The sequence below is a fragment of the Heloderma suspectum genome, chromosome 1 (assembly GCF_057233095.1).
Source record: "Heloderma suspectum isolate Gila_16-S chromosome 1, 16-S_ref, whole genome shotgun sequence".
NCBI classification, from domain to species: Eukaryota; Metazoa; Chordata; class Lepidosauria; order Squamata; family Helodermatidae; genus Heloderma; species Heloderma suspectum.
Window position 1 is genome coordinate 240,112,355 of NC_139458.1, and position 19,955 is coordinate 240,132,309.

Consider the following 19,955-nt stretch of genomic DNA (forward strand, 5'->3'; position numbering starts at 1 on the left):
CATCTTTTGTTGCCTGTCTTGCAGCTCGTGACCCAATCTCTCTCTGCCCTTAGGGATGTGTGGTTCCTAGATTGATTCCAGGAGAAAAATAACTATGTAACTACTCAGTTTGGAAAAAAAAAATGAGATGCAATATGTACAAATGTAAACTTTCCAACTCTGCAGATAGAACTATCGATGAACAGAATTGAATACACCAGGCTTGTCATTTTCGTGAGTTAACACCAGTAGATAAGCAGAAGCCAAATGAAATTGCCTGTAGTCCAAGGGCAGACTGATATTTGAGAAAGGGGTAGAAAAGCCTTCAGCCATTGATCAGCCTGATTGTCTACTGTGTTTTAAAACTACTGGTGTTTCACTGCTGGCTGTGGTGTCTGCAAACAGATCAAAGTACAATGAGTAGTGATCCAATAAGGTCTGAAAGTGTCTGTTTCAGGTTCAAGGAATTAACTGCCTCCTCAGCTACAAAATTATAACAAATAGTCATTAACTCATATTCACTGCACCCTTCAGCTTTGCTAAAGGGGAAGCATTAAGAACCTCCTCTAAGAAGTCATAAAGGGAATTACAGACTCTCCCTCTGTTTAACAAAGGATAGTGGGAAATGGGGACTGTTTGCCAGGTGTACTCCAGAAACTATAGAAATACAGTCAGATCTAGAAAAGTGCTGCCTTCTGCACTCTGTTTTTTCTAGAACTGCACTGAGTTATGATAAGTTTGCAAGGACTCGGCTCTGATAAGGGTTCCTTTGATTTGAAAATGGGAAGGAAGGAAAGAAAAAAGGCTTCTGATTGTAGATGTGATGTAGATCATCTGGGTGTGTCTAACTGGAGACTTCAAAATGAAGGAAACCGGGGGAGGATAGACCTAGCTTGCGTACAAGCAAGCACAGTAGTTGCCTGGAGTGCTTTTGGAGCAGTTAGCTAAAGGCAAACAGCAAACTTCATGCCAGAGCATTTCACAGTGATGATTTTTGGTTCCTAACTGCATATTTCCACAGGCAGAAGGAAGGCTGTACTTGAACAGGGGCTCTAGGATCAGATGTACTTCATCCCCCCACTTGTTTGTGTTCCAGAACAGAGACGGAAGAGGAGGAGGAGAAGGAGGAGGAAGTCTGCTACATTTTACCCATTAAACCATCCAGCCCTTACTCCTTCCAGTGGGGGAGACACAGAAGGAGCATTCATCACAAGAATATGGAGCTTGTGGAGACCAGCAGAGAGATGGCATTGCTCAGCAATATCCTAGCAGCATACTCATTCATCACAGGTAGTCCTCTAACTACTTCTATTTATTGAATGTTTTATAGAGGCTGTATCGATGTATCTGAACGTAACATTCCTATCTCCTCCCAAAGCTTTTTATTTTTTATTTTGGAGAAAAACCAAACGAGTCTAGTAAAGGAAAGATGACCATGCCTGTTTATTATTGTGTGTTGTTCTGTTTTGGGGGTAATAAGTGGTGGGAACCCAGGTCGAAGTCCAACACAAGGATGAAATAAAAAACAAGGAAGAAGAGCAGCATGGCAAATTTATTCTCTGTATCTGATCAGAATCCATGATATGATAAGAAATGATTATGATAAGAAAACATAGTGTTTGTAAAATAGTTTCACTGCCTGCCCCAAACACTTCACATCTCAGATATCCTCACAACACCTGTAAAAGACAGGTCAGTGCTATTATTCCCATATTTCAAATGGCAGGCTGAAGCTAAGAGATGGTTGCTTGCCTAAGGCCACTTAGAGCGCAATCCTATGGGGATAGTCAGCCTCCTCTGAACTCGGAATGCAGGGTGAGCGGAGCACGGAGGGGATCTCCGACCGCCCTGCATTTGCAGCTAGATAGCTGATTTTGGCTGTCTACCTGGGGTTCATCAGAGCGGGGGGAGGCCAGACAGCTCATAGGAAGCGTCGTAATGATGCTTCTGCTGTCTCCTCTCCCCCCAGGAATGCCCCCTTTTTGCCTGCCCCACACTATCCTTACAAATGCAGAGACGGGGATGAACTGCACTGCCTATGAGGGGGCAGGGGTGGAGAGTGAGGTTTCTAGGAATCAAAAAATCCTATGGCCATCTAGACATTGTCTAGCAGCCATAGGATTGTGCCCTTAAGGTGCAATTCTGTGCATGTTTAGACAGAAATAAGTCCTACAGAAATAAGTATAGCTGGCTGGGGGCGGGGGTGCCGGGAGTTGTAGGATGTATCTGTAATATTTTTGAATACTTAGTAATGTGAGAGTTAAATTGGGACCTTTGTGCTATGTTGGCTCTCTATCTGCTGGACTACTAGTGACTACATAGTGTTTAAAGGCTTTATCATGCTCATATCATCTTACTGGATTTGCTGTCATCAGGCCCTCATAAACTTAATACTCCTTTTTTATTCTTAAGGTCAAAGGCTTCCTCACTGAGAAGGCAAGGTCTCTGTCCTGTAGTTTGGGGAATTAATGGTGCATGTAGTTAGATAACATGGCTTCTGTTTAGTTGAAGTGTTAAATTAAGTAACTGTAGATGTTGTTTGATGAAATTTCGTATTTATATCTTGTTTTGAATAAGTGTTTCCTCAGGGCACAGCTTTTATCCTTCATCTGCACTTGTGTTGTATATCTTGCATGAAATCTTTCAATTCTCCTCCCCATGTGTTTATTTTGAAAGGAGCCTCTCAATGTTAAATTATAAGTTTCATACGCCTGATTAAATTTGCTGGGACTTGAATGGATCAGGGATGAGTGGATTCCCCAGTTCTGCTCCATTATTATTCTGCTTTTCTATGAAGCCTTGAGTTCCACTCTAGTTTGTCTTCTGGCAAGACAGAGAAAAACAAAAACAAACTCAGGAGGGCAACGAAGATGATCGGGAGACTGGAAACAAAGCCCTATGAGGAGAGACTGAAAGAACTGGGCATGTTTCACCTTGAGAAGAGAAGACTGAGGGGAGATATGATAGCACTCTTCAAGTACTTGAAAGGTTGTCACAGAGAAGAAGGCCAGGATCTCTTCTCGATCATCCCAGAGTATAGGACCTGGAATAATGGGCTCAAGTTACAGGAAGGCAGATTCCGGCTGAACATCAGGAAAAAATTCTTGACTGTTAGAGCAATATGACAATGGAACCAATCACCTAGGGAGGTGGTGGGCTCTCCCACACTGGAGGCATTCAAGATGAAGCTGGACAGCCATCTGTCAGGGATGCTCTGACTTGGATTCCTGCATTGGGCAGGGGGTTGGACTCGATGGTCTTATAGGCCCCTTCCAACCCTACTACTCTATGATTCTATGATTCAAACAAACAAAGCCCACCTCACATGCCTGGAAGAAGAAGATTAAAATATTCCTTTGATTTTGTTTTAATGATGCCTTTCTGCAGACTTTTTTTTTTTAATCTTCTTCTCCAGAAGAAACTAATGTTTATCTCTTTGAGCAATGTAATAAAAAAAGGTTATACGTTTCTTCTTCTGGGAAACAGGAACTTTTAACTTAACCCTCCCAATAACTCTGTGCTGGTGCACTGCTGTTTCAATACACATTTTAATGAGAGTTGCCACTCATGTTTATTGGCTGAAAACGTTTTTGTTTTGTTTTTTAAATCTCAGCACAGTAGTTAAAATGTATAGACATTTTTGGCATCCTTATCAAATTATTCATGGCAGTCACTGTATTTAGTTGGTGTCTTTTTTAGCATTCCAGCTTGAAAGGAATTTGGTCATATTTTTGGCTCATACAAGAGAGCTGATGTAGCATAATGGTTAACAGAGCAATCCTAAGTTGTGCCAGGGGAGCGATGAGGCATATGTATTGCCTCATCCACAGCCCTGCTGGCTCACACTGGCCAGGATAGGGTGTGTGTATGTGTCTTCTAATCCCCGCCCCCCTGCATGGAGTAGTGTTTTTTGTTGTTTTTTTAGTTTCCCCTCCCATTGATCACAGCGGGAAGGAAGTTTCCTACCAGCTCCAGGAGACTGGTAGGAAGACAGGCTGGCATAGGTGTGGGGCCTGGATCAACCCCTTCTCCAGAGGATCCATTCCAAAGCCAGCTCCAACTTGCCTCTGGAGTGCCCCATTCCTGGACTTTCTGCCTGCCGCTGGGAGTAGCTTTCCACCCTTGCAGGTGCAGCAGGAGCCTCCACTGAGGCAGAGCCCTCCGTCACTGGCAGAGCTTCTCTCCACAGACAGAGGCCATGGTAGGGCCACCTCTGCCACATCATAACCTCCTGCTCTAGCCATCAACAGTGGGGGAAAGGGGCGAGGGTTACTCTCTAAAAGACTTAACTCTGAATCAAGAAGTCCTTGGTTCAAATCTCTCCTTTGCCATCAGCTCATTAGTTGGCTTTAGGGAAGCCTCTTTCTCTCTCAGCCCCCCCTTCCTAATTTCGTTATACAAACAATTAAACTGGCAAAATATTGCAACAAGATCTGTACATGGAGAACTTTAAACTTTGTATAAATACAAAACATATTATTTGTACAAAATGGTTTATCAGGTATTTTAAAGAAGAGCTGTTCTTTAGAAAATTGAATCATTCTCAGCCGATGGCTCAGTTCGGATGTAAAGTTAAACCATAGTTTGTTTAGCTAAACTATGGTTTGTTTCTACATCAAAACCCAATCTGGAACAGTAGTCATAGTCTGGGACCAACCAACCAAGATCTTAAACTATGGTTTGAAGCTGGTTTGTGAATCTTAGCTTGACCTAACAGTGGTTTGTCATTATATCTGCATTGCTTTGTTCCAACCTATTTGCCTGCCTGGTTTCAAAATATGAGGGGAAAACAGTTTGAAAATGAAATCACTTACATCACAAAGAGACTCTGTCTGGTACTTTTGCAGACTACCCCCCCCCCTCACTGTGCCTGGCAACAGACTCCTTTCCCTGACCTTCTCTTCACTATCAACTCCTACCTGTCCAGCCTAGCTACCTAGCTCTGCAACAGCATTATGAGGAAATATTAAGGGGAACACAGGCACTTCTGCTCATATCTAATGAGGGATGGTTCTTAACAAGCCAAACCAACAGTCAGCTGCCTTGTATCCCTTTGCCACTGAGCAGTCATCTTTTTGGAGGAAGTGAAAAATACCATGAGCTGCTAGCAAATAGTAGAAAAGTTACTGGTGTGTGAGCAGAAGGCTTCCAGTGGGAAGAACATTTCTTTGGGGGTTGGGAGGAAAGGGTTAAGAAATAAGCCAGCGAGCTTTTCTGGGGAGTGTTTACGAAGTGGGTGAGGAAGTCAGGGCAGCTTTAGGACTGTAGGTTGAGCAGCTGAAGATCTCCAAGGCTCAGAGAGAGCATTCATGCTTCCCACCCTGTTTCTACAATAAGCCAATGGTACGACAAGTAGTGTTGCCTTGTCAGTCCTTGAGCAACATGAAGCACTTTAAGATAGCAGCAAGGTAGAAAGGCAACAAACCAACACTGGGGAAAACAAATCGTGGTTTGTTTGAATGCTTGTGAGCCAGATCCTGGCTTATTCAACAAACCATGTTTAAAACATGCTATGGTTTAGTGCAGGGGACTCCAGCCTTTTTGGACCCATGGGCACATTTGGAATTTTGAAAAAGTGCCATAGGCACCACCACAATCTGACATGAAGGTAAATGTCCAATCTAGTAAATAAAACATGAGTCATCATGAATTTATTTATTTTATTTTATTTATTCCATTTCTATACCGCCCAATAGCAGAAGCTCTCTGGGCGGTTCACAAAAATCAAAACCAAACGGCACACAGTAAAACAATTTAAAATATGTAGAACATTATTTATTTATTTATTTATTTCATTTCTATACCGCCCAATAGCCGAAGCTCTCTCATTAAAAGATTACGTTAAAGCCACAATATAACAATACAACCACAATAAAACCTAACAGCAGTGCAGGAATTTAAAATACAGATTTAAAACAGCAAAGCTAAAAGTCTAGAAAGCTAAGATGCTAAAATGCCTGGGAAAATAAAAAGGTCTTCACCTGGTGCCGAAAGGAATACAATGTAAGCACCAGGTGAACCTCCCTGGGGAGCTCATTCCACAGCTGGGGTGCCACAGCAGAAAAAGCCCTCCTCCTAGTAGCCACCCACCTCACTTCTTTTGGCAGGGGCTCATGGAGAAGGGCCGTGAGCCCCTGCCAAATCTGAGGATGATCGTAAGGTCCGGACAGGCACATATGGGAGGAGGCGATCCTTCAGGTAACCTGGCCCCAAGCCGTTAAGGGCTTTAATACCAGCACTTTGAATTGGGCCCGGAAATGGACTGGCAGCCAGCGCAGCTGAAAAAGTACTGGTGTAATATGAGCTCGCTGGCCAGTCCCTGTTAACAGTCTTGCTGCCCTATTTTGGACCAGTTGAAGTTTCCAGACTGTTTTCAAAGGCAGCCCCACGTATAACGCTTTGCAGTAATCCAGATGAGAAGTTATCAGAGCACAGATAACTGTAGCTAGGCTATCTCTGTCCAGATAAGGGCGTAGTTGGTATACCAGCCTAAGCTGATAAAAAGTGCTCCATGCCACTGAGTTCACCTGTGCCTCAAGTGACAGTTCTGGATCAAAGAGCACCCCAAACTACGAACATGATCCTTTGGGGGGAGTGCAGCCCCCTCCAGAACAGGTTGAGTATCACCTAGCCGGGCAGATGAACCACCCACTAACAGTACCTCCATCTTGTCTGGATTGAGTTTCAGTTTATTGGCCCTCATCAGTTTATTGGCCCTCTGGGTCCAGGTTAGGCTTTTTCAGGAGTGGTCTAATTACCGCCTCTTTTAAAGTGGCAGGCACCACTCCCTCTCTGAAGGAGGAATTTACAACCTCCTGGACCCAGCTGGACATCCCCTCCTTGTTTGATTTAATAAGCCATGAAGGGCAATAGTCAAGCACACAAGTGGTCGACCAGACTTGGCCAAGCACCTTATCCGCATCCTCAGGCCTCAGTAACTGAAACTCATCCAATAAAACTGGGCCAGACGGTGCTCTGAACACCTCTACCAATGGAACTGTATTAATCGTGGTGTCCAATTCATGACGAATCTGAGCGACTTTATCTTCAAAGTGCCTTGCAAACTCATCACAGCGTGCCACCCAGGGTTCCACTGTCTCTCTCCCTGGCCCAGAATGTAACAGGCCACGAACCACTCAGAAAAGCTCCACTGGACGACACTGAGAAGATGCAATGCTGGTGGAAAAGAACTGTCTCTTTGCCACCCTCACTGCCATAGAGTAGGCTCGATAGTGAGCTCTTACCTGTGTTCAGTCAGACTCAGCACGAGTTTTCCTCCACCTGCGTTCTAACTTCTAGCCATCTCCCCTCTTGCTTCATTGCCCTCAGCTCAGGTGTATACCAAGGAGCTGGCCAGGCTCTGCTCAGAGGGAGAGGGCACTTGGGCGCGATCGTGTCAACCGCCTGAGTCATCTCTGCATTCCACAGAGCGACCTGGGCTTCAACAGGAGCACCAGCCATACCAGCAGGAAAATCCCCCAGAGCCCTCTGGAATTCATCGGAAGCCTCTGGGGGTGGACCATTTTAATAGGCCCCGCACCCTTGCAGAGGGGGAAGGCTGCCAGGAGTCTAAACCTCAACAGGAAGTGATCTGACCATGACAAAGGGACAGATGTTAATTCCTCCACTTTCAGATCACCATCCTCCTGCCCAGTCGAGGAAACCAGATCAAGCATGTGTCCTTTTATATGCGTTGGGCCGATGACGTGTTGGGACAGCCCCATGGTTGTCATGGCGGCCATGAAGTCCTGAGCCGCCCCGGATACAGCGGCCTCGGCATGGAAGTTGAGATCCCCCAGGACCATCATCCTAGGGGTCCTCAGCACCAAGTCCGAGACCACCTCCATCAGCTCAGGCAGGGAGTCTGATGGGCAGCGGGGTGGGCAGTACACCAACAGAATCCCTAATCTGTCCCGGGCACCCAACACAAGGTACAAGCACTCAAGATCTGCACTCGAATGAGCAGGAAGCCTAGAGAGGGGGATCGAATTCCTATAGACCACAGCAACCCCCCCTCCCCGACCCTCGAGTCAGTGTTGGTGCTGAACTGAGTACCCAGGAGGGCACAGCTGGGAGAGAGTGACCCCTCCCAGTTCCTCCACCCAGGTCTCAGTAATACATACCAGGTCAGCCCCCTTATCCACAATCAAATCATGGATGAGGGAGATTTTCTTTTGGGCCGACCTGGCATTCAGCAGCAGCGCCATCAGACCAGAGGGCAGACTGGTAAGGCCGCCAGGAACCACCAGGCTGGGGGAAGAACCAGAAGAGGGGACAGCTGTAAGGTGTCTAGCCCCTCTTCTCCTCAGCTGGCCTGTTAATCCCCCAACGCCATACCTCCCCCTGCCTGTGATCACAGTTATGGTGGCACCTCCCTGACCCCCTGAGTTGCTCAATGGTCCTCCCAGGCACATCTTAAAATGTTAAGATATAAAATATACAACAATATAAAAAAAGAGAAAAGAGAGAAAAGAGAACAGCAGCTAAGAAGGTGCAGATAAAATCTATGTTTGCCCCTTTCTCCCTGGTCTTTAAAGTTGCTGCCGTCTGCTGCTGCTATTTGCTGCTGGTATCTGTGGCTGCTGGTGTCTCTGGAGAGGTGGTGGTTGAGTCTTCATGTGCTGTTCCATGCATCTCCAAGTGTGATGCTAAGTGCACACTTAGCGTCGCACTTGGCGCGAAACCAAGGCGCACACCGAATTCGTATGATTTTTATATGGGATTCCCTCTCCAAACCATCATCAAATGAAAGCTTACATTGGTGTCTCCAGACTGCACAGTAAAAACCACAGATCCAGTGCTTGCTAGCACTGCTGTGCTGCAAAAACATGGATCCAAGGCACAAATCCTCATGGATGTTCATGATTTTTACATGGGATGCCAACAAAAACATAATCAAATCACAGAACACATCTGTGGACACAGAGGTGACCTATGATTTGATGCTGGTATGGGGGAGTCTGCTTTGCTTCATATGGGGAAAGTGGAAGAGGAGTGAAGAAACTGCTGCCACGAGCTTTGTTCTGCCCAGACTTTCTTTAGCCAGGGAAAGCCCAGGTGGAGAGAAGCTGGCTCCCCGACCAAGGTGCTGGCTGGAGGAGTGCTCCTCCAGTAGGTGCCTCAGTTTGGGAGCTGGCTTTGCTCTGCCCTGACTTCCCTTGGAGTGAAGCAGGCTCCCTGACTGAGATGCTAGCTGGAGGACCAGATTACATTGTTTGTGGCCAACAGGAGGAGCTCCAGCCAGCACTTCGGATGGGGACTTGATGACAGCATCCTGCCTGTGTTTGTGTGCACGGGGGGGCGGGGAGAATCAGGTCCCTGGATCCAAAATTATTCCCCACCCCATTGTACAGCCTCAGGATGTGGACAAACTGCTGGGAGATTTGAATCATAGAATCATAGAACAGTAGGGTTGGAAGGGGCCTACAAGGCCATCGAGTCCAACCCCCTGCTCAATGCAGGAATCCAAGTCAGAGCATCCCTGACAGATGGCTGTCCAGCCTCGTCTTGAATGCCTCCAGTGTGGGAGAGCCCACTACCTCCCTTGTCCATCCTGACTATTGAAATCTGCCAGGACTAGTTGGATATATGGACCTCAGAGGTGGTTAATGCTTTTTTGAGGGATGGCACAGTCCCCACTTCCTTGAAAGAGGCAGAGATTAGGCCTTTATTAATGAAACCCAATTTAGATCCTATGGTATGGGATAATTACTGCCAAGTGTCGAATCTTCCATTCCTGGGCAAGGTGCTGGAACTTCCCATGCGGTGGCTTCCCAATTCCAGGTAGTGTTGAACGATGTTGATTATTTAGGTTCATTCCAGTCTGATTCCAGACCTAGTTTTGGGACTGAAACAGCCTTGGTTGTCCTAGTGGATGACGTACACTGGGTAATGGATTTTGGTAGGGAGGGAGTACAACCTTGTTGGTTCTTCTTGACGTCTTGATGGCTTTCAGTACCATCAACCATGGTACCCTTCTGGGCTGTCTATCTGGGTTAGGCTTGGGAAGCACACTGTTGTAGTGGTTACAGTCCTTTCTGGAGAAGGACAGTTTCAGAAGGTGGTGACGGGTGGCTACTCCGTGGCCATCAGCTTTTGAGGTGTCTCAAGGTTCTATTCTGTTTATTTTTATTTATTTAAACTTATTTTAGGCTGTCTTTAAGGGTAGAACCCTCTCATCTTGTTCCTATACTTTTAAATATCTACATGAAACTGCTGGGAGAAATCATCTAGAGCAGGGGTAGGCAACATGGGAACTCATATGCCCCCAGGCACTTTTCTCTGTGCCCACCCAGGTGCCCAATACCTTCCACTTTAAAAGAAAATTAAATTTTAATCACTGATAGTGACTGGCCTAAGGTCACCCAGTAAGCTTCATGGCTGAGTGGCAATTTGAATCGGATGTTCCTGGATCTGCTTCTGTCTTTAGATGACAGACTTGAAATATTAAAAAAGGTCTTATCTTAAACCAAAATCAACACACAAAGCAAAATGGGTTTAAAACAACTTGTGTAGTGAAAGATTAGGATGGAGCTACCATTAAATAAATGTTAATAAAAGTAGATAAAATAACAAATCTGTAATACGAAGTTATAAAAATTCAATTATATAGCAAACCATATAAATTGTGCCAAAATGAAAAATTGACAGTCCAAAAGCATATTTAACATTCCTGAGTTGTAATAATCATATAGTAGGTTATACTAATATACACCAACCTGTCCTAGACGCATTTCAACCCCAAGGGTCTTGTCTAAAATTTGATTCATGCTTCAGGGCAGCGTGTTCAAGCCATTGGGTATGGTAAGAATATTTCCATTTGGATTGCCTCTAGACGACTTGGTCTTTGGCCAAGTCATTCACGGCAATTAATATGGCATACCGTTGCATTCTTCATATGCTTCAAGGATAGGAGGGAATGGTGTTCCTCCCTTCTCCTCCTGTTGTATCCAGTAACCAACCAAAGTAGACGAAACAGACAAGCTATACAAGAGTGATTATCTGGTAAACATACCTGTATCAATTTAAATTTATGTGTTTAATTTAATGAAAGTGGCAAAGGATGATTGTAACCTGCTATGTTTATCTTTGCTTTTTCCTTGCAGGTCTGATTTTTAAAATTAACTTTACAAAGCTAAGTATTTTAGGCTTATAGTTATGGTAACACTATTTATCCCACTGACAAAGACCCTTGGGGTTGAAATGCATCTGGGACAGGTTGATGTGTATTAGTATAGCCTAAAAAAAAAAGGTAAAGGTGTCCCCAACCAGTCGTGTCCGACTCTAGGGTGCGGTGCTCATCCCCGTTTCTAAGCCGAAGAGCCAGCGCTGTCCGAAGACACTTCTGTGGTCATGTGGCCGGCATGACTGAACACCGAGGTGCACGGAACGTTGTTACCTTTCCCGCCAAGGCGGTACCTATTTATCTACTTCCAATTTCTTGCTTTCGAACTGCTAGGTTGGCAGGAGCTGGGACTGAAGACAGAAGCTCACTCCGTCACGCAGCACTCGGGTCTCGAACTGCTGTCCTGCCGACCTTCCAGTCTGCAGTTCAGCGTCTTAACCACTAAGCCACCGCGGCCCCTTAGTATAGCCTACTATATGATTATTACAAACCAGATTTCCTGGGACTGCTTAAAGTCTGATTCTTTTCCTTAAGTCGGGTTCTCTGTGGTATAGTTGTTGTGTGCCCTGTCCCTGTGTTTCCCAGGACAAACCAATTAGTGTCTACTCAGAAGTAACTCCCATTGTGGTCAATGAGGCTTGTCCCCTGAATGCGCACACCACAGATCCCCCTCAATTGCACTAAGACATTTTAAAGCACTAATTCCCTAAAGGCTGTCAAGCGCTTCCCCCAAGCTGTGATTCTTCCTTGTTTGATTTATTGCTTTCAGAAGTAACTAGCTCAGACCTTCATTCCTGCGCATCAGGTGAGAAAGGGGGCTGGTTTGGTTTCCACTCCCTTTGCTTCCCCTCCCTGTCTTTCCCAGCCCAAAAATATGTGTGTCTACTCGGAAGTAACTCCCATTGTGATCAATGAGGCTTGATCCCGAAATGTGTACCGAGATTCCATGAATCGAAATAATGCATTTAGAGAGCCTTGATGTTGAAGCTTCAATTGATTGCAGCATGGCAGCTAGAATACTGTGTTCTGGAAAGGATTGTTTATTTAAGGAAGTAAGGGGGAGAGGGAGGGAGGGAGGGAGGGAGAGGGAGGAGATTGTTCCTGTCCCCCCTGTGTTTCCCAACACAAGCCATTTAGTGTATACTTAGAAGTAACGCCCATTGTGGTCAATGAGGCTTGTCCCCTGAATGCAGAAGAGCCTCTCTTATTCTCAAAGGAGAAAGGGGGGGAGCCCTTCTTATTGGTTGAGCAGCCCCTGCCAGTCAGATGACATTCACTCCACCCCCCCCACCCAGAAATATGTTCTGTGAAGCAACTTTTACTGGTGAGATACACTTGCTCGTGGAGCAAAGTCGACTCCTTGAAAAATCTGGGTAAGCCATGATTGGCTTCTCCTTCTGTCTCCTTCCGTTGTCATAGAGAAACCCCCCTGGGCTGGAATGAAGGGACAAGATGCTAGTAGCGGAATATGGTAGAGGGCACTTTGCAAGTGTCTTTTGAGCTTTTTGCGAGTGTTCCCATTACTTACTTGCAAGAAGCTCAAGTCTTTGTGACTGTTCACAAAGAACACTTGCAAATGTTCAACTTCTTTGGGGTTACTAGTAGGATGTCCCTGTGGTGATAAAATGGAAGAAGATGAATAAGCTTTAGCTTTGCCCAGACCAGGCCCAGTGTCAATACCCAGCATGGTGGGGCAAATGCTGGAGCCCGCTGGAGCTGACGCTGGCATCCCTTTGGTTTCTTAAAAATTAAAATCTCTTTTTTACTTAAAAAAAAAAACTTAGGGCCTAGTGCACTGATAAGAAAAGTGTTGAGTGAAGTGGCTGCAGCAGGAGAATGGGCATCTAAATGGCAAGTGGAGTTCAATGTAAGCAAGCATAAAGTGATGCATGTTGGGGCAAAAAATTCCAACTTCAAGTATAGCCTGATGGGATCTGAGCTAGCGGTGACTGGCCAGGAAAGAACTTGGGGTTGTGGTGGACAGCTAAGTGAAGATGTCAGCCCAGTGTGCAGCCACTGTAAAAAAAACAGGCCAACTCCATGTTAGGCATAATTAGAAAAGGAATTGAGAATAAAACTGCCATTAACATACTGCCCCTATTCAAATCTATGGTGCGGCCATACTTGGAATACTGTGTACAGTTCTGGTCACCACACCTAAAACAAGATACTGTAGAGCTGGAAAAAGTGCAGAAAAGAGCAACTAAAATGATCAAGGGGCCACAGCATCTCCCCTATGAGAGAAGGTTACAACCAGCTGGGGTTGTTTAGCTTGGAAAAAAGGAGGGTAAGGGGAGACATGATGGAGGTGTACAAAATTATGCATGGTGTGGAGAAAGTGGATAGGGAGACATTTTTCTCCCTTTCTCAAAATACTAGAACCCAGGGTCATCCTATGAAGCTGGTTGGTGGGAGTTTCAGGACAGATAAAAGGAAGGACTTCTTCACACAACACATAGTTAAACCATGGAATTCACTTCCACAAGATGTAGTGATGGCTACCAATTTGGATGGCTTTAAAAGGGGGTTAGGCAAATTCCTGGAGGAAAAGTCTATCGGTGGCTACTACTCTATGCTACTTCCAGTACCAGAGGCAGTGAGCCCATGTATAGCAATTGCTGGGGAACATGGGTGGGAGGGTGCTGTTACACTCACGTCCTGCTTGTGGTTTCCTGGTTGACAGCGGGTTGGCTACTGTGTGAACAGAATGCTGGACTAGATGGACCCTTGGTCTGATCCACTATGGCTCTTCTAATGTTCTTATGTTTCATGCTGCTGCCTCTTCTCTCCTTTTGTTTGTTAATTTAATGTTTAAAATTCCTATATCTTGCCTTTTCAGTATTTCATGACACTTTTTATTCTTTCAGTGTTGGCCACCAGTGGAATAGTAAAATGTCTGTGTAGACTGAAAAAACATGCTGTCAGTATTGGTGAATCATAACACAACCATTTTACTGCTGACAGAAACTCACCCATATATTGTCAAGCTACATTTGAGAATGCGTAGACATTTCTGTGAAACATCTGTGGAGATTTGAGCCTGGCATGCACCTGCCTCTGCTCCATGCTGAGGACCGGCCAGCTGGAAGTGCATACAGCTGAGGTACGTGAGGCTTGTGGCAGTGTCTGTGTCAAGGGCTCCTTGGAGGGCTCTTAGTCTAATCCAGTAGCCAAGTCCAGACACAGACAAAGGGATTCTTTTCAAAGCTTTATTCTTCTTTTACAACTTAACAGCTCTACAGGTAGCAACTAGATCTGAGCAGCAGCATCCCTATGCCCTAAGGTAGAACAGTTGGTCCCCGTTTGAAGGGCAATTACTGGCAGACCCCTGAATATAAGGACTAGGGAGAATCCCTCCCCTTTTCCCTTGGATCCTCTGGGTGCAACCGTTCTTTGAGCACGAACCATTTGGCGCCGCTCTCTGCGTCTGCGCCGCGCATCCCCCCCAGTCTGCTCTCTGTGCTGAGTCGCTCCCTGGACTGCTTTCTAAACTAGGAATGTGGGTGGGAGGAATCTCCGTCAGCTGTTGGTCCTGGGAAAAAAGGAGCGCGCTCCTCTCCCGAAGGAGCGACTGCTCTTCCTCAGCATCAGAACTACTCTGGGATTCTATGGGCTCAGTGTCCACCCTGACAGTCTGGTGCTCCTCCACCCACTTCACTGGGATATAAATGCCGAGCAAAGCAATCAGAACCAGCAGCAACAGGAACCAGAGAAAAGTAACAGCAGCACCAAAGGCTAATAGAGTTCTGCCAAGAGAACACGCTGATCATAGCAAACACTCTTTTCCAACAGCACAAGAGGCGACTCTACACATGGACATCACCAGATGGTCAATATCGAAATCAGATTGATGATGTCCTTTGCAGCCAAAGTTGGAGACGCTCCATACAGTCAGTAAAAACAAGACCTGGAGCTGACTGTGGCTCATATCATGAGCTGCTTCTTGCAAAATTTCGGCTTAAGTTGAAGAACGTCGGGAAAACCACTAAACCATTCAGGTATGACCTAAATCATATCCCTTATGAATATACAGTGGAGGTGAGGAATAGATTTAAGGGATTAGACCTGATAGACAGAGTGCCTGAGGAACTATGGACGGAGGTCCGTAACATTGTTCAGGAGGCAGCAGAAACTCAATCCATCCCAAAGAAAAAGAAATGCAAGAAAGCAAAGTGGCTGTCTGATGAGGCTTTACAAGCAGCTGAGGAAAGAAGGGAAGCGAAAAGCAAGGGAGAAAGGGGAAGATATATCCAACTGAATGCAGAGTTCCAGAGAACAGCAAGGAGAGACAAGAAGGCCTTCTTAAATGAACAATGCAAAGAAATGGAGGGAAACAATAGAATGGGAAAGACTAGAGATCTTTTCAAGAAAATCGGAGATCTCAAAGGAACGTTTTGTGCAAAGATGGGCATGATAAAGGACAAAGAAGGCAGGGACCTAAGAGAAGCAGATGAGATTAAGAAGAGGTGGAAAGAATACACAGAAGAACTATACAGGAAAGATCTGAATGTCCCTGATAGCCATGATAGTGTGGTCACTGAACTTGAGCCGGACATCCTACAGAGTGAAGTCAAGTGGGCCTTAGGAAGCATTCCTAACAACAAAGCTAGCGGAGATGACAGTAGCTGAGCTATTTAAAATCCTAAAAGATGATGCTGTTCAAGTGCTGCACTCAATATGCCAACAAATTTGGAACACTCAACAGTGGCCACAAGAATGGAAAAGGTCAGTTTACATTCCAATTCCAAAGAAGGGCAATGCCAAAGAGTGTTCAAACTACCGTACAGTTGTGCTCATTTCACATGCCAGCAAGGTTATGCTCAAAATCCTACAAGCTAGGCTTCAGCAGTATGTGAACCGAGAACTACCGGAAGTACAAGGTGGGTTCTGAAGAGGCAGAGGAACTAGAGATCAAATCGCCAACATTCGCTGGATCATGGAGAAACCAAGAGAATTCCAGAAAAGCGTCTATTTCTGCTTCACTGACTACACTAAAGCTTTTGATTGTATGGATCACAACAAACTCTGGCAAATTCTGAAAGAGATGGGAGTACCAGACCACCTTACCTGTCTCCTGAGAAACCTGTACGAGGGTCAAGAAGCAACAGTAAGAACCAGACATGGAACAACCGATTGGTTCAAAATTGGGAAAGGAGTACGACAAGGCTGCAAATTGTCGCCCTGCTTATTTAACTTATATGCAGAATACATCATGAGAAACGCCGGGTTGGATGAATCACAGGTCGGAATTAAGATTGCTGGGAGAATTATTAACAACCTCAGATACGCAGATGATTCCACCCTAATGGGAGAAAGTGAAGAGGGTCTAAAGATCCTGTTGTTGAGGGTGAAAGAGGAGAGTGCAAAAGCTGGTTTGAAACTCAACATTAAAAAAAGAAGATCATGGCATCTGGCCCCATCACTTCCTGGCATATAGAAGGGGAAGAAATGGAAGCAGTGACAGATTTTATTTTCTTGGGCTCCAAGATCACCACAGATGGTGACTGTAGCCATGAAATTAAAAGACACTTGCTCCTTAGGAGGAAAGCTATGGCAAACCTAGACAGCATAGTAAGAAGCAGAGACATCACCTTGCCGACAAATGTTCGTATAATCAAAGCTATGGTTTTCCCAGTAGTAAGGTATGGCTGTGAGCGCTGGACTATAAGGAAGGCTGAGCGCTGAAGAATCGATGCTTTCGAACTGTGGTGCTGGAGTCCCCTGGACTGCAAGGAGGTCAAATCAGTCCATTCTAAAGGAAATCAACCCTGAGTGCTCATTGGAAGGACAGATACTGAAACTGAAGCTGAAATATTTTGGCCACCTAATGCGAAGAGAAATCTCCCTGGAAAAGATTGAAGGCAAAAGGAGAAGGGGATGGCAGAGGATGAGATGGTTAGATAGCATCACCGATGCAATGAATATGAACTTGAGCACACTCCGGGAGAGAGCGGAGGACAGGAAGTCCTGGCGTGCTATGGTCCATGGGGTCACAAAGAGTCGGACACGACTGAACGACTGAACAACAACAAGAAGAAGACAAAGCAGAGAGGAAGGGGGAGCTTCTAAGAGAATTTGTCAAGACATTGGTGAGATAACTTGTCATTGTTTGTGTGCATGGAAAGAGTGGAAAGGAGTTGAGAGATACTAGATTCAGGGGTCCAGTGGTGTGCCAAGTTTGGAAAGGGAGAAAAGATGAACGTCAGCATTCTTTGGAAGGGGCAAGAAAGAGGGATAGCAGAAGCAGTTGAAGTGGGAGGGGCTACATTAAGTTTTTAGAGTTAGTTAAAATTGCTGCAGGAAAGTCCAGTTGATGAATTGGCCTTCTTAACACTATTGTAAAGGTGAGGAGGACCCCTATGCACGCTCTCGGAGTTAAAGACTGAGAGGTGGGCTCTAGCGGTTTTTCCTTAAGAGTAAGAGCATGTGTAAGGCCCCAGGGCTGTAAGCAAGCTAACAGTAGTTTAGAGAGGCTTAGAGATCCATAATGTTCTTTGCTTTGGTTCATTATTAGTTGCTGTTCCCTTGCAGGTGGGCCTCTTGGCTTGTAAGATGAGTCAAAAGTCAATAGTTCCCCTCAGCACATTCCACACTAACGAGCCTGGCACCATTTATCTTATCAAGGCCTAGGATGAGCCTGGGAAGTGAAGCTCTGTTTATCTTAAACAGAACCGGGTGTATGTGCTGGGAAAGTTGTGATAGTTTTGCTTCTGTCAAGCATGTTATTAAGCACTGCCAAACTATGCTGAGAAAGTTGTAGATAAGCTTCAACACACATGTTTGATGCTTGCACCTGTCATACTATCTCACTGCTATGCATGCAACACGTGTATGATATAAAAGCTTTCTTGTAGTGGAATTCTTTGTTCAGAGCTGTTGTCTGATCCAATGATTGGGTATGTCTGTGTGCTGTAAGTACTCAATAAAGTCTCCTTGTAAGCAAACCTGGACCTGACTTATCCCTTTCTTGACACCTCTAAATTCTGGAAACCCACAGCTGGGGAAACCCACACCCTTTCCATTGGGAATTTGACATCTCCTTCAGCTGAGCTGAGCACTAAATGAATCAGCAGCTAATGAATGAGTGCAAAGACTAAAGATGGATTCATATATTTAGCTTTTCTGCTAAAGTGTGAGGTATTGTATGATGGTATTCTCTTGTGTTCGGGCACACAGTGAACGGGATAACTGTAGTAGTGAAACTGGGTATCCCACATCGAACTCTAAACGATGCCCCCTTTTCAAAAGTGCCAGGTGCCCCGCCCCCTTAGGGAGACCAGAATATCAGCAGGTATCTCCAGTAGCTATGCCTTAAGTCTAACTCCTGTATTCATGGGTGCCTGGGAGGTGTATATGGTGGTAAAGTTGGAGGGGGGGAAAGTAAGCATTTTTGTAAGAATCACAAGGATTACAACAACTCTGTAAGGTAGACAAAATTAAGTATTTTGTAAAAATCAGAAAATAAAGGTTGAGAGGGTTACAACAACCCTCAAGGTACACATGCTTTAAGTATGCTGGGACCAATCCTCACTCTGTGTATTCCAAAAGGAGGGCAATAAGCATAGAAATCACAAAGGTGATTAGCCTATTAGAAATGTCCTGTGCTGCATCACTTTTTGAGTATTCCAAAAGGTGGGGTGGGGTGGGGGTATATAGTCAGGGCCAGAAATATTGGAGCAAGGATAACTGTTTTGGCAGTTGGCCTCTGTACACCACCACATTGAAGTTGAAAGGAAACACACCCAGATGGGAGCGAAGTCAGGACTTACAGTCAGGGCCAGAAATATTGGAGCAAGGATAACTGCACTAACCATTCAGGAAGTACAGCCAGTGGCATACACCCCCCCCCCCCATCGTTGGTGGCTCATAAGTAATGGAACTAACCAACATCATGTCAAACTTAAGGATCGCCTTTAATACCTGGATGAAAATCCTTTGCAGTCAATGACTGCCTGAAGTCTGGAACCCATGGACATGACCCAATGCTGAGTTTCCTCCCTCGAGATACTTTGCCAGGCCTGTACTGCAGCTGCCTTCAGCTACTGCTTGTTTGTGGGTCTTTCTGCCTTCAGTCTTGTCTTCAGTAAGTGAAAAGCATGCTCTATTGGGTGGAGATCAGGTGACTGACTTGGCCATTGAAGAACATCCCACTTCTTTGCCTTCAGAAAATCTTGGGTAGCTTTTGCTGTATGTTTTGGGTCATTATCCATCTGCAATATGAAGCGGTGTCCTATCAGTTTGGCAGCATTCGGCTGAATCTAAGCAGAAAGTATAGCCCTATGCACTTCAGAATTCATCCTGCTGCTTTTATCAGCAGGCAGGTCAACAGTAAACACAAGTGACCCGGTTCCATTGGCAGCCATACATGCCCATGCCATAACACTGCCTCCACCATGTTTGACAAATGATGTGGCATGCTTTGGATCATGAGCTGTTCCTTTCCTTCTCCATACTTTTCTCTTCCCATCATTCGGGTACAAGTTAATCTTGGTTTCATCAGTCCAAAGAATCTTATTCCAGAACTGGGCAGGCTTTTTTAGGTGTTTGCTGGCAAAGGCTAATCTGGCCTTTCTGTTCTTGAGCATTACCAGTGGTTTGCACCTTGTTGTGAAGCCTCTGTATTTACATTCATAAAGCTGTCTCTTGACTGTAGATGTTGACAGTGACATGCCTACTTCCTCAAGAGCGTTCTTGCCCTGGCTAGCTGTTGTGAAAGGGTTCCTCTTCACCATGAGCAGAATTCTGCGGTCATCCACTTTAGTTGTCTTCTGAGGTCTTCCAGGCCTTTTGCTGTTGCTGAGCTTGCCAGCTAATTCCTTCTTTTTCAGGATGTTCCAAACTGTTGTATTGG

The 19,955-nt window shown here is 45.3% G+C and overlaps 1 protein-coding gene across 1 annotated transcript in view; it reads left to right on the forward strand.

Annotated features, from left to right (window-relative positions):
- The first annotated feature begins 1,158 nt into the window (after positions 1–1,158).
- Positions 1,159–19,955, forward strand: part of EVA1A (eva-1 homolog A, regulator of programmed cell death) — a 32,210-nt gene continuing 13,413 nt past the window's right edge. Inside the window, exon 1 of the mRNA XM_084822048.1 lies at positions 1,159–1,269. Within this exon, the coding sequence (XP_084678174.1) occupies positions 1,197–1,269 (73 nt within the window). The 5' untranslated portion in view covers positions 1,159–1,196. The remainder of the gene's footprint in view (positions 1,270–19,955) is intronic.